This window comes from Oncorhynchus gorbuscha, linkage group LG10 (genome assembly GCF_021184085.1).
Source record: "Oncorhynchus gorbuscha isolate QuinsamMale2020 ecotype Even-year linkage group LG10, OgorEven_v1.0, whole genome shotgun sequence".
Lineage (NCBI taxonomy): Eukaryota > Metazoa > Chordata > Actinopteri > Salmoniformes > Salmonidae > Oncorhynchus > Oncorhynchus gorbuscha.
Genome location: NC_060182.1, coordinates 41,512,730 through 41,532,704, shown reverse-complemented (window position 1 = coordinate 41,532,704; position 19,975 = coordinate 41,512,730). Strand labels below are relative to the sequence as shown.

The 19,975-nt window shown below is 42.3% G+C and overlaps 1 protein-coding gene across 1 annotated transcript; it reads right to left on the bottom strand.

Moving 5' to 3' along the window:
* Positions 1-14,613: 14,613 nt before the first annotated feature.
* On the bottom strand, positions 14,614-18,957 carry LOC124045165 (translocon-associated protein subunit delta-like). The gene is made up of 6 exons (XM_046364408.1): positions 18,784-18,957; positions 16,949-17,067; positions 16,796-16,870; positions 16,566-16,655; positions 15,935-16,000; positions 14,614-15,472 (listed from the first exon to the last, which is right to left on the bottom strand). Exons 1-6 carry the CDS (start codon positions 18,830-18,832, stop codon positions 15,368-15,370), a joined length of 504 nt encoding a protein of 167 aa, XP_046220364.1. The 5' UTR covers positions 18,833-18,957; the 3' UTR covers positions 14,614-15,367.
* Positions 18,958-19,975: the final 1,018 nt, after the last annotated feature.

Sequence of the window (19,975 nt, the reverse complement as noted above, 5' to 3'; positions counted from 1 at the left end):
ATTACAGTTGAGCAATTAACACTGGAGTAATAGATGTGCAGATGAGGATGTGCAAGTAGAAATACTGGAGTGCAGAAGAGCAGATAAACATAAACAAATATGGGGATTAGGTAGGTAGTTGTTTGGATGAGCTATTTCCAGATGGGCTGTGTACACCTGCAGCGATCGGTAAGCTGCTCTGACAGCTGATGCTTAAAGTTAGTGAGGGAGAAATAAGTCTGCAACGTCAGTGATTTTTGCAGTTCGTTCCAGTCATTGGCAGCAGAGAACTGGAAGGAAAGGCAGCCAAAAGAGGTGTTGACTTTGGGGATGACCAGTGAAATACACTTGCTGAAGCGCATGCTACGGGTGGGTGTTGCTATAGTGACCAGTGAGTTGGGATAAGGTGGAGCTTTACCTAGCAAAGATGTATAGATGACCTGGAGCCAGTGGGTTTGGTGACGAATATGTAGCGAGGACCAGCCAACGAGAGCATACAGGTCGCAGTGTTGGGTAGTATATGGGGCTTTGGTGACAAAGCGGATGGCACTGTGATAGACTGCATCCAATTTTCTGGGTAGACAAGGATCGGTAGGATAGTAAGTTTTACGAGAGTATGTTTGGCATAGGAAGCCGATTATAGATTTAACTTTGGATTGGAGATGCTTAATGTGAGTCTGGAAGGTATAAACAAGTCTATATACGATGTGAGCAAATGAGGTGAGATAAGGGAGGTAAAGGCAAAAAAAGGCCATGATGGCAAAGTAAATACAAAATAGCAAGTAAAACACTGGAATGGCAGATTTGCATTGGAAGAATGTGCAAAGTAGACATAAAAATAATGGAGCAAAATTAATTAATTAATTAAATACAGTAGGGAAAGAGGTAGTTGTTTGGGCTAAATTATAGGTGGGCTATGTACAGGTGCAGTAATCTTTGAGCTGCTCTGACAGTTGGTGCTTAAAGCTAGTGAGGGAGATTAGTGTTTCCAGTTTCAGAGATTTTTGTAGTTCGTTCCAGTCATTGGCAGCAGAGAACTGGAAGGAGAGGCGGCCAAAGAAAGAACTGGTTTTGGGGGTGACTAGAGAGATATACCTGCTGGAGCGTGTGCTACAGGTGGGAGATGCTATGGTGACCAGCGAGCTGAGATAGGGGGGGACTTTACCTAGCAGGGTCTTGTAGATGACATGGAGCCAGTGGGTATGGCGACGAGTATGAAGTGAGGGCCAGCCAACGAGAGAGTACAGGTCGCAACGGTGGGTAGCATATGGGGCTTTGATGACAAAATGGATTGCACTGTGATAGACTGCATCCAATTTGTTGAGTAGTGTATTGGAGGCTATTTTGTAAATGACATCGCCGAAGTCGAGGATTGGTAGGATGGTCAGTTTTACAAGGGTATGTTTGGCAGCATGGGTGAAGGATGCTTTGTTGCGAAAAAAGGAAGCCAATTCTAGATTTAACTTTGGATTTGAGATGTTTGATATGGGTCTGGGAGAGTTTACAGTCTAACCAGACACCTAAGTATTTGTAGTTGTCCACGTATTCTAAGTCAGAGCCGTCCAGAGTAGTGATGTTGGACAGGCGGGCAGGTGCAGGTAGCGATTGGTTGAAGAGCATGCATTTAGTTTTACTTGTATTTAAGAGCAATTGGAGGCCACGGAAGGAGAGTTGTATGGCATTGAAGCTTGCCTGGAGGGTTGTTAACACAGTGTCCAAAGAAGGGCCAGAAGGGTCAGAAGTATACAGAATGGTGTCGTCAGTGTAGAGGTGGATCAGAGACTCACCAGCAGCAAGAGCGACATCATTGATGTATACAGAGAAGAGAATCGGTCCAAGAATTAAACCCTGTGGCACCCCCATAGAGACTGCCAGAGGTCCGGACAGCAGACCCTCCGATTTGACACACTGAACTCTATCAGAAAAGTAGTTGGTGAACCAGGCGAAGCAATCATTTGAGAAACCAAGGCTGTCGAGTCTGCCGATGAGGATGTGGTGATTGACAGAGTCGAAAGCCTTGGCCAGATCAATGAATATGGCTGCACAGTAATGTTTCTTATCGATGGCGGTTAAGATATCGTTTAGGACTTTGAGCATGGCTGAGGTGCACCCATGACCAGCTCTGAAACCAGATTGCATAGCAGAGAAGGTATGGTGAGATTCGAAATGGTCGGTAATCTGTTTGTTGACTTGGCTTTCGAAGACCTTAGAAAGGCATGGTAGGATAGATATAGGTCTGTAACAGTTTGGGTCAAGAGTGCTCCCCCCCTTTGAAGAGAGGGATGACCGCAGCTGCTTTCCAATCTTTGGGAATCTCAGACGACACGAAAGAGAGGTTGAACAGGCTAGTAATAGGGGTGGCAACAATTTCGGCAGATAATTTTAGAAAGAAGGGGTCCAGATTGTCTAGCCCGGCTGATTTGTAGGGGTCCAGATTTTGCAGCTCTTTCAGAACATCAGCTGATTTGGGAGAAGGAGAAATTTTTTATTTCACCTTTATTTAACCAGGTAGGCTAGTTGAGAACAGGATCTCATTTGCAACTGCGACCTGGCCAAGATAAAGCATAGCAGTGTGAACAGACAACACAGAGTTACACATGGAGTAAACAATTAACAAGTCAATAACACCGAGAAAAAAGGGGAGTCTATATACAATGTGTGCAAAAGGCATGAGGAGGTAGGCGAATAATTACAATATTGCAGATTAACACTGGAGTGATAAATGATCAGATGATCATGTACAGGTAGAGATATTGGTGTGCAAAAGAGCAGAAAAGTAAATAAATAAAAACTGTGGGGATGAGGTAGGTGAAAATGGGTGTGCTATTTACCAATAGATTATGTACAGCTGCAGCGATTGGTTAGCTGCTCAGCTAGCTGATGTTTGAAGTTGGTGAGGGAGATAAAAGTCTCCAACTTCAGCGATTTTTGCAATTCGTTCCAGTCACAGGCAGCAGAGTACTGGAACGAAAGACGGCCGAATGAGGTGTTGGCTTTAGGGATGATCAATGAGATACACCTGCTGGAGCATGTGCTACGGATGGGTGTTGCCATCGTGACCAGTGAGCTGAGATAAGGAGGAGCTTTGCCTAGCATGGCCTTGTAGATGACCTGAAGCCAGTGGGTCTGGCGACGAATATGTAGCGAGGGCCAGCCGACTAGAGCATACAAGTCGCAGTGGTGGGTAGTATAAGGTGCTTTAGTGACAAAACGGATGGCACTGTGATAAACTGCATCCAGTTTGCTGAGTAGAGTGTAGTGGGCAGCTGGGAGGAGGTGCTCTTGTTCTCCATGGACTTCACAGTGTCCCAGAACTTTTTGGAGTTGGAGCTACAGGATGCAAACTTCTGCCTGAAGAAGCTGGCCTTAGCTTTCCTGACTGACTGCGTGTATTGGTTCCTGACTTCCCTAAACAGTTGCATATCGCGGGGACTGTTCGATGCTATTGCAGTCCGCCACAGGATGTTTTTGTGCTGGTCGAGGGCAGTCAGGTCTGGAGTGAACCAAGGGCTGTATCTGTTCTTAGTTCTGCATTTTTTGAACGGAGCATGCTTATCTAAAATGGTGAGGAAGTTACTCTTAAAGAATGACCAGGCATCCTCAACTGACGGGATGAGGTGTCCTTCCAGGATACCCGGGCCAGGTCGATTAGAAAGGCCTGCTCACAGAAGTGTTTTAGGGAGCGTTTGACAGTGATGAGGGGTGGTCGTTTGACTGCGGCACCGTAGCGGATACAGGCAATGAGGCAGTGGTCGCTGAGATCCTGGTTGAAGACAGCGGAGGTGTATTTGGAGGGCCAGTTGGTCAAGATGACGTCTATGAGGGTGCCCTTGCTTACAGAGTTAGGGTTGTACCTGGTGGGTTCTTTGATGATTTGTGTGAGATTGAGGGCATCTAGCTTAGATTGTAGGACTGCCGGGGTGTTAAGCATATCCCAGTTTAGGTCACCTAGCAGAACAAACTCTGAAGCTAGATGGGGGGCAATCAATTCACAAATGGTGTCCAGGGCACAGCTGGGAGCTGAGGGGGGTCGGTAGCAGGCGGCAACAGTGAGAGACTTATTTCTGGAGAGAGTAATTTTCAGAATTAGTAGTTCGAACTGTTTGGGTATGGACCTGGAAAGTATGACATTACTTTGCAGGCTATCTCTGCAGTAGACTGCAACTCCTCCCCCTTTAGCAGTTCTATCTTGACGGAAGATGTTATAGTTGGGTATGGAAATCTCTGAATTTTTGGTGGCCTTCCTGAGCCAGGATTCAGACATGGCAAGGACATCAGGGTTAGCAGAGTGTGCTAAAGCAGTGAGTAAAACAAACTTAGGGAGGAGGCTTCTGATGTTGACATCGGCCTTGTCTCAGGATGGTAAGTTGGTGGTTGAAGATTTCCCTCTAGTGGTGTGGGGGCTGTGCTTTGGCAAAGTGGGTGGGGTTATATCCTTCCTGTTTGGCCCTGTCCGGGGGTGTCCTCGGATGGGGCCACAGTGTCTCCTGACCCCTCCTGTCTCAGCCTCCAGTATTTATGCTGCAGTAGTTTATGTGTCGGGGGGCTAGGGTCAGTTTGTTTATCTGGAGTACTTCTCCTGTCCTATTCGGTGTCCTGTGTAAATCTAAGTGTGCGTTCTCTAATTCTCTCCTTCTCTCTTTCTTTCTCTCTCTCGGAGGACCTGAGCCCTAGGACCATGCCCCAGGACTACCTGACATGATGACTCCTTGCTGTCCCCAGTCCACCTGGCCATGCTGCTGCTCCAGTTTCAACTGGCCTGGGCCCTAGGACCATGTCCCAGGACTACCTGACATGAGGACTCCTTGCTGTCCCCAGTCCACCTGGCCATGCTCCTGCTCCAGTTTCAACTGTTCTGCCTTACTATTATTCAACCATGCTGGTCATTTATGAACATTTGAACATCTTGGCCACGTTCTGTTATAATCTCCACCCGGCACAGCCAGAAGAGGACTGGCCACCCCACATATGCTCTCTCTAATTCTCTCTTTCTTTCTCTCTCTCGGAGGACCTGAGCCCTAGGACCGTACCCCAGGACTACCTGACATGATGGCTCCTTGCTGTCCCCAGTCCACCTGACTGTGCTGCTGCTCCAGTTTCAACTGTTCTGCCTTATTATTATTTGACCATGCTGGTCATTTATGAACATTTGAACATCTTGGTCATGTTCTGTTATAATCTCTACCCGGCACAGCCAGAAGAGGACTGGCCACCCCACATAGCCCGGTTCCTCTCTAGGTTTCTTCCTAGGTTTTGGCCTTTCTAGGGAGTTTTTCCTAGCCACCGTGCTTTTACACCTGCATTGTTTGCTGTTTGGGGTTTTAGGCTGGGCTTCTGTACAGCACTTTGAGATATCAGCTGATGTACGAAGGGCTATATAAATAAATTTGATTTGATTTGATTTGACATGCATGAAACCAAGGCTTTTTCGATCACAGAAGTCAACAGATGAGGGTGCCTGGGGACGGCTTGGGCGAGTTGCTATGGGGGGTGCAGTGCTGTTTACCGGGGTAGGAGTAGCCAGGTGGAAAGCATGGCCAGCCGTAGAAAAATGCTTATTGAAATTCTCAATTATGGTGGATTTATCAGTGGTGACAGTGTTTCCTATCTTCAGTGCAGTGGGCAGCTGGGAGGAGGTGTTCTTATTCTCCATGGACTTTACAGTGTCCCAGAACATTTTTGAGTTAGTGTTGCAGGAAGCAAATTTCTGCTTGAAAAAGCTAGCCTTGGCTCTTCTAACTGCCTGTGTATAATGGTTTCTAGCTTTCCTGATCCTGGCTTCCCTTGTATGATACGTTATGAATTCCAATTCGTATGATTTGTTACGAATTGAAATTCGTACAATATATTAAGAATTTTTAATAGCGGAGCACCTATGTTATGAATTCCAATTGGTTGTGGATAACATTAGCTAGGTGGATAGGTCACTAAGGCTACCTAGGTGGCTAACATTAGCTAGGTTAAAGGTTATAGGCTTAGGTTAAGGTTAGGGTTAAGGTGAGGGTTAAGATTAAGGTTAAGGTTAGGAGTTGGGTTAAAGGGTTAAGGTTAGGGGAAGGGTTAGCTAACATGCTAAGTAGTTGGAAAGTAATTCAAAAGTAGTAAGTAGTTGCACATTTTCTAAAGTTGTCTGTTGAGATTTGAACGCAACCTTCGGATTGCTAGACATTCACATTATATGCCTACCCACCAACTTTCCTACTTTCATTTATACATTAACTAATCTTCTGTAATATTTAACCACATCAAATATAACATGTCATACTAATTTGAGTGTCCCGGATTTTTGTTTACTATGTTATGTCTTGTCTATGAGACGAGCTTGGAACTAAAGATGGTCCATGTTAAAACAAATATACTGTATGTGTTAAGGCAGTAAATATCATGAGAAAAGGTTTATCTTTCAGAGGGTTAAACTGTTATGTTTAGCTCTTCAGCAACTAAAACCCTCCTCCAAACTGAAGGGCCTCAAAAAGGTTAGTGTCTGCCTGCCCGCATGCTTGTCTGTCTGACTGTCTGTAGAAAACAGCTGGTCTGGTTCAGTAGCTACTTCCTGTGAGAATAATTTGCGTGACGCCAGTTTCCACTCTGCTGAGTCCTGCTAAGCTCCTTTGGTGTCTGCAGCCCAGAGCCCCAGCCCGGTGCTGTGTGTGTGTGTTAGCACAAAGGCCCTCAGAGCAGAGCCTGTTTCACACCTCTGACAAATAAGTTTTCCTCTGCCTGATGGAGCAAACACAGCTACAGTACACTACAACCCCATTAACACACTCTTAATCCTAACCCCACACTCTAGTCCAAATCCTAGACACTGAGCCAGAGATGGACTAGCAAACTGGCAATTCCTTTTCAACATTTATAAGTGCACTGAAGCAATGTTTATACCAAAGTCAGAATAAAAGATGAGTCTGAATAAAATAAACATGAGTATCAACATCTTCAGTCCACTGATAGTTGTTGAAAAGAAAATGCCAGCCTCTGACTCTGTGGGTTTGTTTGCTAGTCCACACTGGCTCAGTGTCTAGGATTTAGACTAGGGTGTACTGTCTGTTTTTTCCATTTATTTCTCACTCTGTTTCTCTATCATTACCTCTCATTGCTGTAAAAGGAATATATGTGCCTGACATCACACAGACCCACTACTACAGTACATTACATCCACTCAAACACTGAACGTGTTAAGGTTTTCTTCCAGGGAAGGAGAGGAGGACCAAAATGCAGCGTAGTTATTTGTATACATCTTTAATAAAGATGAAAACACAAACAGTATACAAAAACAATAAACGTGAAAAAACCTAAACAGCCAATCTGGTGCAAACAAACACAGAGACAGGAACAATCACCCACGAAACACTCAAAGAATATGGCTGCCTAAATATGGTTCCCAATCAGAGACAACAATAAACACCTGCCTCTGATTGAGAACCCCTCCAGGCAGCCATAGACTATTCTAGACAACCCCACTATACCACAATCCCAATACCTACAAAAACTCCAAGATAAAACACACCCCATAATAAACCCATGTCACACCCTGGCCTGACCAAAATAATAAAGAAAACACAAAATACTAAGACCAGGGCGTGACAGAACGAGAGACAGGATTAGAATTTTCAACAAACAGCGCAGTGAAGTGATGCTGACACCCCTCATGTGAAGAAATTATGACCACACATTATTTGTGTAGGGAGACTATAATTTTCAACAAGAAAAATAATAACTCAATTGATCAACAAATTTAGCCTCACGAAAGTACTGTATTAATTTAACAAAGAAAAAAAGACAAAAATGATGTACTCTAAACCTTTCCCAGTGAGCAAAACAGGTTGTAATGACAATTTCAACCATATTTCAAACCAGTTCTGCTTCTAAACATGTTATACTCATTAGGCGCCTGAGCAATGGAGCAAACAGAGCAGTTGTAACCCCACTTTCAAAGGGTGCAAACGTATGCTTTTTTACTAGAAAATTGTCATGATCCATTGGGTAATTCGTCATTTTCAATGATTAGTCATGTTTTGAGCTAGTCTGTATTAAAATAGATCTCCATTTTAAATATTATATAACAATTAACAGATTGTAGGTATACTTAGCACCCCCGTCATTTTGGTTCAGTGCAGTTGGAAAGCAATAGTTACACCACACCACTTGTGTGTAAAATCAAAAGGCACCTGCAAAATCTATTTTGTTGCGCTGTTGTTACATTTGTATCTGTTGTTTCGTGTCCAATGGTGTTTACGTATCATTTGCATGCACCACGAGCAAATGCATTGTAATCATTTCACTTTGCCTGTATGAACCATAACGCGCATTGGGCATGTCTGATTAGGCTTATCTGTAATCTTGGTTATGCAGAAGTTCAATTCTGTCGCGAATGTTTGTCATTTCCTCTGTATCTATCCACGAGAGATTTGCAGATAGACTAGGTGTAAGAGGGTTGGACCAGTAGCAGAAAGTGTTTATCTCCCCATGTCGCTCCAGCGCTCGATCTCGACTAGTTAACTCGACCCTCCGGCCCTGGCAACCAAGAATCCACACGCCTGCTCCCTATCATTACGCACACCTGGGCATCATTATTTCCTTGATTACTCTCTCTTTATTTAGCCCTCAGTAGCCATCAGTCACAAGGTAGTATTGATTTTATTCACGTTCTGTACACTTCTCATGTTGTGTTTAGCTGCATTTATCATGATTAAACTCACCTTCTGTACCCGACTCCTGGTGTATACATTACATCCCAAGCTGTTTACATGAATTTAACACCATTCCGTTTTTTTTGCCACCTATTTTCCCAACTTCAATCAGTTAAATAACATTGTTAAAATGTTTTCATTAAGTTACAAAAGTAACAGTCCTGGCTGAGACCCATATGCAAGTGCACCACGGCCACTTCGCAGTTACAACATAGCCAACGTTTTATCTGTATGCTCCTATTTTGCAAAAGAAAAAGCACAGGCTATTTGTATCTCACAATTTATAACGTTATTGCATCAAATGTGTATGCTGCTTAATATATATATATATTTTAAAGGTCATGGCGACAGCGCTTCAAACAATGGCGCCCAAAAAAGTAAATGTCAGAGGAAAAGCGGAAAGTCAATTAATGCACTTGATGAGATCACACTTTTGTTATTCCTCATACTTTGCATGATAATTCAGTTTCTTCCTGATTTGTTGTCAAATATGTAGCTTACTGTGGTTGTTGTTCAAAAGGTCACTAGTGGACATAATTACAATTTGATTTGTTCAAATGTAAAACCCTTTTATTTTCTTTCATCATAAAAAGACAAGATTCTCAAATATGCAGGCTGTATATGAGTAGCTTCCAAAAACAATTTTTAGTATGAAGTAGCCTTTATGAAGTACACCATGTGGATATCCCTGCTCTAGCCCAAACATTCAAATATGAGCCATATTACTGGAGCTACATTTAATTCTTTCTATTGCAGATTCGGGTCTTAATTTACGGGTATATATAGCTGCCCCCAAAAATGCTAATTTGATAATGATATTGATTAATTAATCATATGTTAGCAATATAATTTTTATGTGAACATAATTACCCAATTGAAATGCAAAACTCCGGTGTGGACTTTCAAGTTGACAGTTCTTGTTCATTGCTCGAACAGAGAACACTGCCATATTGACAAAAACGATTGTTAAAATGTAAAACAAAGTCCGCGTTTGTAATTGTACTACATTATTGTGATCGCATTATTTGTGACAAAAAGATTAAAACTTAATGTGCAATTTAACTATGTTTTTTCTTAACCTACCAAGTCCAAACTCAAATTCAAATCATTAATTGAGTAAAACTATATTATTCCTCCCATTTTCGATTTAATTTCCTCATTGTCATGTGTTATCCTGGCCACATTCTTAATAGTTTGGCCTGTCAATCGATCACTATTGGTGGGATTTTCATGGAAGGGAGTAGATTAGTAATCTAGTCATTAAAACACTTTTCAATATAATTTATTGCGTCAAAGCAGAAGCAAAATAGTTAAGAAAGTGAAGACTTAATAAACGCAAACATTTTCTGGGCGAGGTCCCCCAGTACCTCCCCGCCGCCCTCCTAAGCTTAAGTACCCCCACTTTCAGACAAAGTCAGGCGCCCATGGTTGTAATGACATCATTTTTACCATATTTCAACCAGTAATGACGTTATTTCAACCAACTGTTCCCACTGGGTTGCTCACGTGTTAAAGTGACCTCTTGATATACAGTACTGTAAATAGGTCAACTGACTGCGGAGGACAAATATAGGTGGTATTAGTCCAAGGTGTGAGTCCCAAATGTAACCCTATTCACAATATAAAGCACTTCTATTCCCTATATAGTGCACTACATTTGACCAGGGCCCATATGGCTCTGGTCAAAAGTAGTGCACTAAATAGAGAATAGAAGTGCCAGGCTGAACAACGACTATAGGTTGATGGTGTTAGTCAAAGAGGTCCTAGCAACGCAGCTGAGGGGCATTAGATAAAGAGCAGGGAGGCAGAAAGGAAGGGTTAGCCATGTCAGTATGTATGCATCAGTCCAAGGCTTTGGCGTTACCCTTCCTAGTCACACCATAGCACAGGAACAAGCTTGGTGATAAGGGAGTGTCTTTCATGCATACTGTCTCACACATGCATATGCACAGAGGCACGCACACAAGCGCACACCCGCAAACACACACACCACGTGTTATTTCAGAGTTACTCCAGAAGAGGATGTTTCTGAACTATTTTGTTGTTTAAAGCAGTTGAAGAAAATATAGATATGAGAAAGCTCATGTGTACTTTGTACATTGTTTAGGTATACAGGAGAGTGTACTGTATATCGTGTTACCTGGACTAAGTACAGAGTTGACATAATTCGCTTGGACAGAGGGAGTTACAGTTACTGTGTTCTCATAAACCAGTGAGGTTTCAACAATAGGCCTATCCCATACGATAAGTCATATATACAGTATATATACAATATAATACTCACTGTCACACTGTCTGGTTCACAGCAAAAAAATCACTTATATAGAAATGATTCCTTGAAATCCATAGATAAGCCCAGACCAGACTCTGCCATAGAGGCAAATTGATCATTCACAATGTGTCATGAACGAAGGAAAAAGTTGAGTAGCATAAAAGATAACACACAAAGTACAAAATGAGTGTTTCATCTACAAGTAAATCCGCAGACCAACCTATGAGATGATGGTGTTTCAGCTGGAGAGAGTGGGAGTGTAAGACCTGCAGCACACAGCTGTCACACGCTGTCCAGTCGGGAGTACTGCAAATAACTGATGAAAATCAACTTTTAATGAAACCGACTCCACAGTGAATCAGTGGAGGCTGCTGAGGGGAAGACGACTCATAATAATGGCTGGAATGGAATAAATTGAGTGGTATAAACTACATGGGAACCACGTCTTTGACGTGTATGATACCATTCCCATTGACTCCATTCCAGCCATTAATATGAGACGTGCTCCGCTCAGCAGGCTCCACTTAAATGTTGACCTAAAATAAATACACGACTTTCTTAGAAGACAGTTGAGAACGAACCAGCCTGCCAGATTTGACAGCAGAGAGAGAGAAAGATTTGCAACAGCCACTTAAAATCAGACTCCTTCCTCAGCCAGTCTTGAAATGTAGAGCATGCTGTCTCCTCCACCATCAAGGCATACCACGGTGTGACAGTTATTCCCCTGAGCTTTCCCCTGCAATACTGAAATAACCACTGGTTCCATTAGGTGGTTGTGTCCTAAACAACACTCTTTTCTCTTCTTAGTGTACTACGTTTGACCAGGTATTGCACTATACAGGACATAATGTACCTTTTGGGACACAGACAGGGTTTCCAGCCTCCTTATAGGCATGCATGTGAACCCGTTTACAGCAATAGGAGGGCTAAATGATGCAGGAATTTATGGATAAGTTTACCTTATAATACCACCCAAAGGTGCGAGGTGGTGCTGAGTATGGAGAAGAATAGGTTGCTAAAGAAGACATCATTATGGAAAAACTATTCATGAGAATTTATTTCCAGAATTTGTGGTATACATTGAAGGGATTACCTACAGGTAACTGACAAAATAAAGGAAACACCAACATAAAGTATATTTAGGGCGTTGGGCCACCATGAGCCAGATCAGCTTCAATGCACCTTGGCATAGATTCTACAAGTGTCTGAAACTGTATTGGAGGGATGCAACAATATTCTTCCATGAGAAATTCCTTCATTTGGTGTTTTTTTAATGGTGGTGGTAAACACTACCTCAGGAATTGCTGCCACTCCATAATCTCCTATACGTGTTCAATTGGGTTGAGATCTGGTGACTGAGACAGACATGGTTTACATTGTTTTCATGCTTGTCAAACCATTCAGTGACCTGTGGATGGGGGCATTGTCATCCTATGGGGGCATAGCCATGTTAGCCAAGATGATGGCCGGCCCAGCATTTTTATTCAACACCCTGATGGGGTGTTAATTGCTGAATTAACTCAGGAACCACACATATGAAAGCACCTGCTTTCAATATATATTTGTATCTCTCATATAATCAAGTGTTTCCATTATTTTGGCAGATACCTGTATATAGTGCAGTGCAATACTTTTGACCAGAGCACTATAGAGTGCCATTTGGGCCACAACTATGCTAAAAGCCTATACATTTTAAGAGGCATCCTATGTAATGTAGCAGGAAACACATCCCTCAATATCCTCGCCACTAAGGTCATGCTCTACTTCAGGGGTCTTCAACAGGCAGACTGTGGGATTTTATATTTTTCAAATACTATATTAGTATATTACATTTATATTACATTTATTCAGAAATGTGGGTTTTTGAAAACTCTGGGCTTCTTGCGATCAATTTGCAGTTTACAAATGATATATACAGTGGGCCAAAAAAGTATTTAGTCAGAAACCAATTGTGCAAGTTCTCCCACTTAAAAAGATGAGAGAGGCTTGTAATTTTGTAATTTTCATCATAGGTACACTTCAACTATGACAGACAAAACAATATTTTTTTTCTCCAGAAAATCACATTTTAGGATTTTTAATGAATCTATTTGCAAATTATGGTGGAAAATAAGTATTTGGTCAATAACAAACGTTTATCTCAATACTTTGTTATATACCCTTTGTTGGCAATGATAAAGGTCAAATGTTTTCTGTAAGTCTTCAAAAGGTTTTCACACACTGTTGCTGGTATTTTGGCCCATTCCTCCATGCAGATCTCCCCTAGAGCAGTGATGTTTTGGGGCTGTTGCTGGGCAACACGGACTTTCAACTCCCGCCAAAGATTTTCTATGGGGTTGAGATCTGGAGACTGGCTAGGCCACTCCAGGACCTTGAAATGCTTCTTACGAAGCCACTCCTTCGTTGCCCGGGCGGTGTGTTTGGGATCATTGTCATGCTGAAAGACCCAGCCACGTTTCATCTTCAATGCCCTTGCTGATGGAAGGAGGTTTTCACTCAAAATCTCACGATACATGGCACCATTCATTCTTTCCTTTACACGGATCAGTCGTCCTGGTCCCTTTGCAGAAAAACAGCCCCAAAGCATGATGTTTCCACCCCAATGCTTCACAGTAGGTATGGTGTTCTTTGGATGCAACTCAGCATTCTTCGTCCTCCAAACACGACGAGTTGAGTTTTTGCCAAAAAGTTATATTTTGGTTTCATCTGACATCCTCCCAATCTTCTTCTGGATCATCCAAATGCTCTCTAGCAAGCTTCAGATGGGCCTGGACATGTACTGGCTTAAGCAGGGGCACACGTCTTGCACTGCAGGACTTGAGTCCCTGGCGGTGTAGTGTGTTACGGATGGTAGGCTTTGTTACTTTGGTCCCAGCTCTCTGCAGGTCATTCACTAGGTCCCCCCGTGTGGTTCTGGGATTTTTGCTCACCGTTCTTGTGATCATTTTGACCCCACGGGGTGAGATCTTGCGTGGAGCCCCAGATCGAGGGAGATTATCAGTGGTCTTGTATGTCTTCCATTTCCTAATAATTGCTCCCACAGTTGATTTCTTCAAACCAAGCTGCTTACCTATTGCAGATCCAGTCTTCCCAGCCTGGTGCAGGTCTACAATTTTGTTTCTGGTTTGGTTCTGAGTGTGACTGTTTGAGGTTGTGGACAGGTGTCTTTTATACTGATAACAAGTGCAAACAGGTGCCATTAATACAGGTAACGAGTGGAGGACAGAGGAGCCTCTTATAGAAGTTACAGGTCTGTGAGAGCCAGAAATCTTGCTTGTTTGTAGGTGACCAAATACTTATTTTCCACCATAATTTGCAAATAAATTCATTAAAAATCCTACAATGTGATTTTCTGGATATATTTTTCTAATTTCATCTGTCATAGTTGAAGTATACCTATGATGAAAATTACAGGCCTCTCGTCTTTTTAAGTGGGAGAACTTGCACGATTGGTGGCTGACAATACTTTTTTGCCCCACTGTAGTTATGATCCGGCTCCTCAACCATTTGCTCAAGAAAAACAATTGTCCCACAGCTGAATGTAGTTGGAACCCCTGCTCTATTTCATACTCTAGTAGTAACTTATTTTAGTTTGATGCATTGTAGTGTGGCCTTGGATAATGTTTTGCCCCTAGATCTAGATGTGTGCAGCATAATGGACACACAGTAGGAGAAAAGCAAACCATTTATTCATTTGACCACAAAGCAAAAATAATCACCAATACTTGAATATTTGGCCTCTTCAGCGAGCCAGTGCAACAGTTCCATGCACTGTCGGTAAGACACAGCCAGTCAGCAACTGCCAAGTCCACAGTGGCATCAGACTCTTAAACACCAGTGTCCGTATTCACAATATCTCAGCGTATGAGTTCTGATCTAGGGTCAGTATTGCTATTCAGATCATAATGATTAGAAAATGGGGAAACTGATCTTAGATCAGCAGTCCTACTCAGACTCTTGTAGATACAGAACCAGTCATTTTAGACTGTGTAGAATCAGTACCAATGAAGGTCCTTCACAAGAAAGACCACAGAATGATGGACAGATACTCTTGTCTCTCAGAGGCCAAGTCCACCGGTAGGTAAACAATAAGCCTGAGGCTGTGAAAGGAAGTCAGTGTTGGCATATAGAAACAGTCCTTTAACTTTCAGGACCTGGGTTTGCTTTTGAACACAAAATTACTGTGCTCAATTCAGTTTGTGGGGTACATCGGGTTTGATTGAGGTGTGCAGTTTTTACCACAACTTGACACAATGCAATAGCTTCTTCTGCTTAAAAAAATGTAAATACAAAATATAAAACAACTAGTTCCGCATCTCGAAATGGATGGTGGCAAATTGTTGCTCTGGATTGGTAGAAAAGTCACACCAGAATTCAACAGTATTTTAGAGTTCCAGTTGCAGAGAATTGTGGGACTTGCAGTCCTTTATGCCTGGATGGTGCTTTTAGCATTGAAGGCCAGGTAGTAGAGCAGGATACCAATGAGAACAGCCATAACCTCAGTAGCCACCCACGGGCCATTCCATGCACCCTAGAAACAACAAGACAACGCAGCACCAGTTAGGAAGGAATCTCAGATGAGAATGAAAAACACTAAATACAAATGTTCCATCATGTGTGAAGACACATAGAAGGTGCAACACAATTGATAAAAGTAAACAACAGGAGACACCATTTTTGAAGACTGAGGTGTTTGACAGAACAATGCTACTTTAACTAGCAAAAACATGTCTGAGCTTTGTGTAACTAACATTTGCTAGCTAGATAAACATCTCAGCTAACTGTGGAAACAAGTCACGTATTTCCAGTAAGTTTGCGACCCACTTTTTTGCTACCAAATAAAACACTGTCTCCAAAAATGGAAAGGTGCCTCCAGTAGTGTTCACTCTTCTGCCGTTTCTGACGTCTCCATTTTCTAAGCGTAATGCGTGTACTATAGACATGACTGTCTTTCATCGAGTATTCATTTGTTATTCTGTCTATGCTGACTCACCCTGTGATCCACATTGACAGAGAAGAGAGGCTGGATGGAGTCACTATCCTCATTGTTCCTCTGGGCCTAAAAAACAAGCAAATATAAAAACACACACAATTGCATAAGGCAATAGGTCATATCTGACAGTATGCAAAAATGTTTTACTCTGGACTCACACTTGCATAGATAAACAACATTCAAGACATTGAGATCTCCCCTGGTGTTTGTATCTTTCAAACAGCATGCATGACCACTTATTGTTAGCCAATGTCAAAGCTTGCTAGCAAGAGCTGCCCTCTTACGATTGGAAATTGGAAATCGAAATTTGCATAAACTTGGGAAATGTGGAACTCGTGCTGTCTAGTCACCAAGCCGCTGTCTCCTCCTGCCATTGAACATTACTGGTAGCTAGATCGCTGATTATCTTGCCAAGTGTAAGTGATGCCGCATTCAAGACCACTAAGAACCTCTGAGTAAAAATGTGCTCACTTTTTGTTTTTGCGTAGAGCTTCGTATTTGATGATTCTGATCATTTCCAAGCAGGAAACTAATCCTTCTACGAGTTTCCAAGTCAGACATTTCAGGGTTATCTTGAACGTGGCAAAAGTCCCCAGTTACACTCATAGATGAATAGGAATGAAACGCCTACCTTGCGCAAAGAGCTATAGGACTCCTCATCAAAGAATTTGACCTGGTATGTACCGGAGCTAGCCTGTTTGTGGGGCATGCTCCAGGACACCTGAGAAACACAGAGAGACAGAGCGAAGACATGACAAACTAAGTCATAAACCCACAGCATGTGCATAGAGGCTCAAGTTACTCTTGATAAGTGTATATTGGACATCCATAGTGTATGTCCACATCAGACCCATCTCTTACCTGGTACTTGCCAACATCCTGGCCTCTGGTCACGGGGAACTGTCTGCCATTGACGTCAGCATACAGAGCCACACTCTGTTGAAGAAAGATACACATTTAGAGCGTGATGAGAAAAAGAGAGGCGTGTCTGTATGTCGTGTCTAACTGCAGTACCTGGGCGCCATTGGTGCAGGCCAGGCTGAGCTCCACGATAAAGACAGACTCAGAGGAGATGACGGCATCAGAGGTGGTGTAGGCAGAGGGGGTGATCACAGGGTCTGAACAGCTCTCTCCTAAACAACATGGGCAGAAATGACATCAAGCAGTCTTTGCTTGCTATCTTAATGTGAAGGTACTGTTCATTTCTACTCTGAGAGCCAAGCTAGTTCATAACAAAATAATTGACTTAGCTAGCCAACTACCTGGTGGTGCAGATTGATAAAATCTGCAAAATTGGGTTGAATAGAATGGCTACTGTGGCTAGCCACCTAGCTATCCAGCCTGGTTAGCTAACATTCACCTTCTTATCCAGCTATCCAAATACGGTGTATTTGGAAAGTACTCAGACCACTTGCCTTTCCCACATTTTGTTACGTTACAGCCTTATTTTAAAATGTATTAAATACATTTTTTCCTCATCAATCGACACACAATACCCCACAATGACAAAGTAAACACAGTTTTTTTAGAAATGTCAGCAAATGTATTACAAATAAAAACAAATAAGTATATAACTATTCAGACCCTTTGTTATGAGACTTGAAAATGAGCTCAGGTGCATCCTGTTTCCATGGATCATTCTGTTTCTACTACTTGATTACCACCTGTGGTAAATTCAATTGATTGGACATGATTTGGAAAGGCACACACCTGTTTATATAAAGGTCCCACAGTTGACAGTGCATGTCAGAGCAAAAACCAAGCCACGAGGTCGAAGGAATTGTCTGTAGAGCGCCAAGACAGGATTGTGTCGAGGCACAGATTTGGGGAGTGGTACCAAAACATTTCTGCAGCACTGAAGGTCCCCAAGAACACAGTGGCCTCCATTATCCTTAAATGGAAGAAATTTGGAACCACCTTTCTAGAGCTGGCCGCCCGGCAAAACTGAGAAATCGGGGGAGAAGGGCCTTGGTCAGGGAGGTGACCAAGAACCCAATGGTCACTTGGACAGAACTCCAGAGTTCCTCTGTGGAGATGGGAGAACCTTCCAGAAGGACAACCATCTCTGCAGCACTCCACCAATCACACCTTTATGGTAGAGTGGCCAGAAGGAAGCCACTACTCAGTAAAAAGGGACATGACAGCCAGCTTGTAATTTGCCAAAAGGCACGAGAAACAAGATTCTCTGGTCTGATGAAGCCGAAATGTAACTATTTGGCCTGAATGCCAAATGTCACATCTGGAGGAAACCTGGCACCATCATGCTTTGGGGTTGTTTTTCAGCGGCAGGGAGACTAGTCAGGATCGAGGGAAAGATTAAACAGAGAAAGTACAGATATCCTTGACGAAAATCTGCTCCAGAACACTCAGGACCTCAGACTGGGGCGAATGTTCACCTTCCAACAGGACAACGACCCTAAGCACACAGCCAAGACAACACAGGAGTGGCTTCGGGACAAGTCTCAATGTCCTTGAGTGGAACTGGAACCGGACTGGAACCCAATCTAACATATCTGGAGACTTTAAAATAGCTGTGCAGCAACGCTCCGCATCCAATTTGACAGAGCATGAGAGGTTACACAGATATGAAAGTGAGAAACTCCCAAGCTTGAAGCATCATCCAAGACTCAAGGCTGTAATCCCTGCCAAAGGTACTTTAAAAAGTACTGTGTGAAGGTTCTGAATACTTTAGTAAATGTGATATTCCGTTTAAAATACATTTCTAAAAACTGTCATTATGGAGTATTGTGTAGCGTTACAATTTGGAAAGTCAAGGGGTCTGAATACTTTCCAAATGCACTCTAGATCTCCTAGCTAGTTACTGTTGCAATCTCTCTGAAATTACTCACCTGTGCACAAGCAGACAAGAGCAAGAAACGCGGCTATTCTGATCATCATGGTTGATTTCTCAAAATGTCTTTAACACGACAAAGACTTCCGCAGCTAATAATTTCAGCAGTTGTTACAGACACGTCTTCCTCCAAAAAGTCTACGTCGGCTTTTAGACTAGCACCGTATCATCGCAATGCACTTTGGGAACGTGGCTGTGTTGACACGTCATCTCATGGAGACTATGAAATGTATTTTATAGGCCAATTAGAATAAACTACACATTTCACGGTGTCTCACTTAAGTAAATAAGTCAAACATATTTCATGGTGGTAAAAGTATATTCAATATAAAAGTAGCATTCAAATATGGATGTAACAATGATACGCATTTCTGGGTTATTTAATTCCAGGTAGCATAGTCTAAACGTGTTTCTAGAGAGAGGGAGTTTATCACATCCAAGTTGGATTAAATAAAACCCAATTCCTGTTTGACTAACCCTCCTTTGCGTATTTCAGTCATTCCTAATCGTAACCTAAATCCTACTTCTACTGACAAGCAGTATTTGCACCCTACCTTTCATAACTCATATAGTGTCTACAGGTATGTTTACTAGTTTCAAAATAACTGCCTGGATAAGTCCCGAATGGCACTCTATATAGTGCACTACTTTTTGACTAATTGTGCACTATACAAGGAATAGGGTGCCATTTGGGAAGTATCCCTTAAATTTGCCTGCTTTGATGCCAATACATTCCCTTGTTGCAGCATCTATTGCACTGAAATTTACCAAGCAATGTGTTGGATCTGGAAAAAGTATTACCCAACAAAAGTAGGCTTAGTACATGAAACCAAAATAAACAATTTAATTTAGCAGGTAAATGTGCTTGGGTTAACTCTAGATTTCAACCACTGTGCGTTAATGAGAGACAGTATCAACCACTGTGCGTTAATGAGAGACAGTATATAGGTTTGAGGTACAAACACATTGGTTGCTTTTGCGTACAACACAGAGATACACAAGTCTGGTTTAGTTTTTTCAAAGGATCAAGTGAAAAACAGTGTTTGACAAAGTATATCATATTTCGGTGTACAGTTGAGTTGTTCAAATGAAGACACCGTTGTTATAGAACATATGTAACAGAAAACAGTTAAATAGAACAGTAAAACAAAGACCTTGTCAAATAGATTGAATTGATCTAAAGACCACAG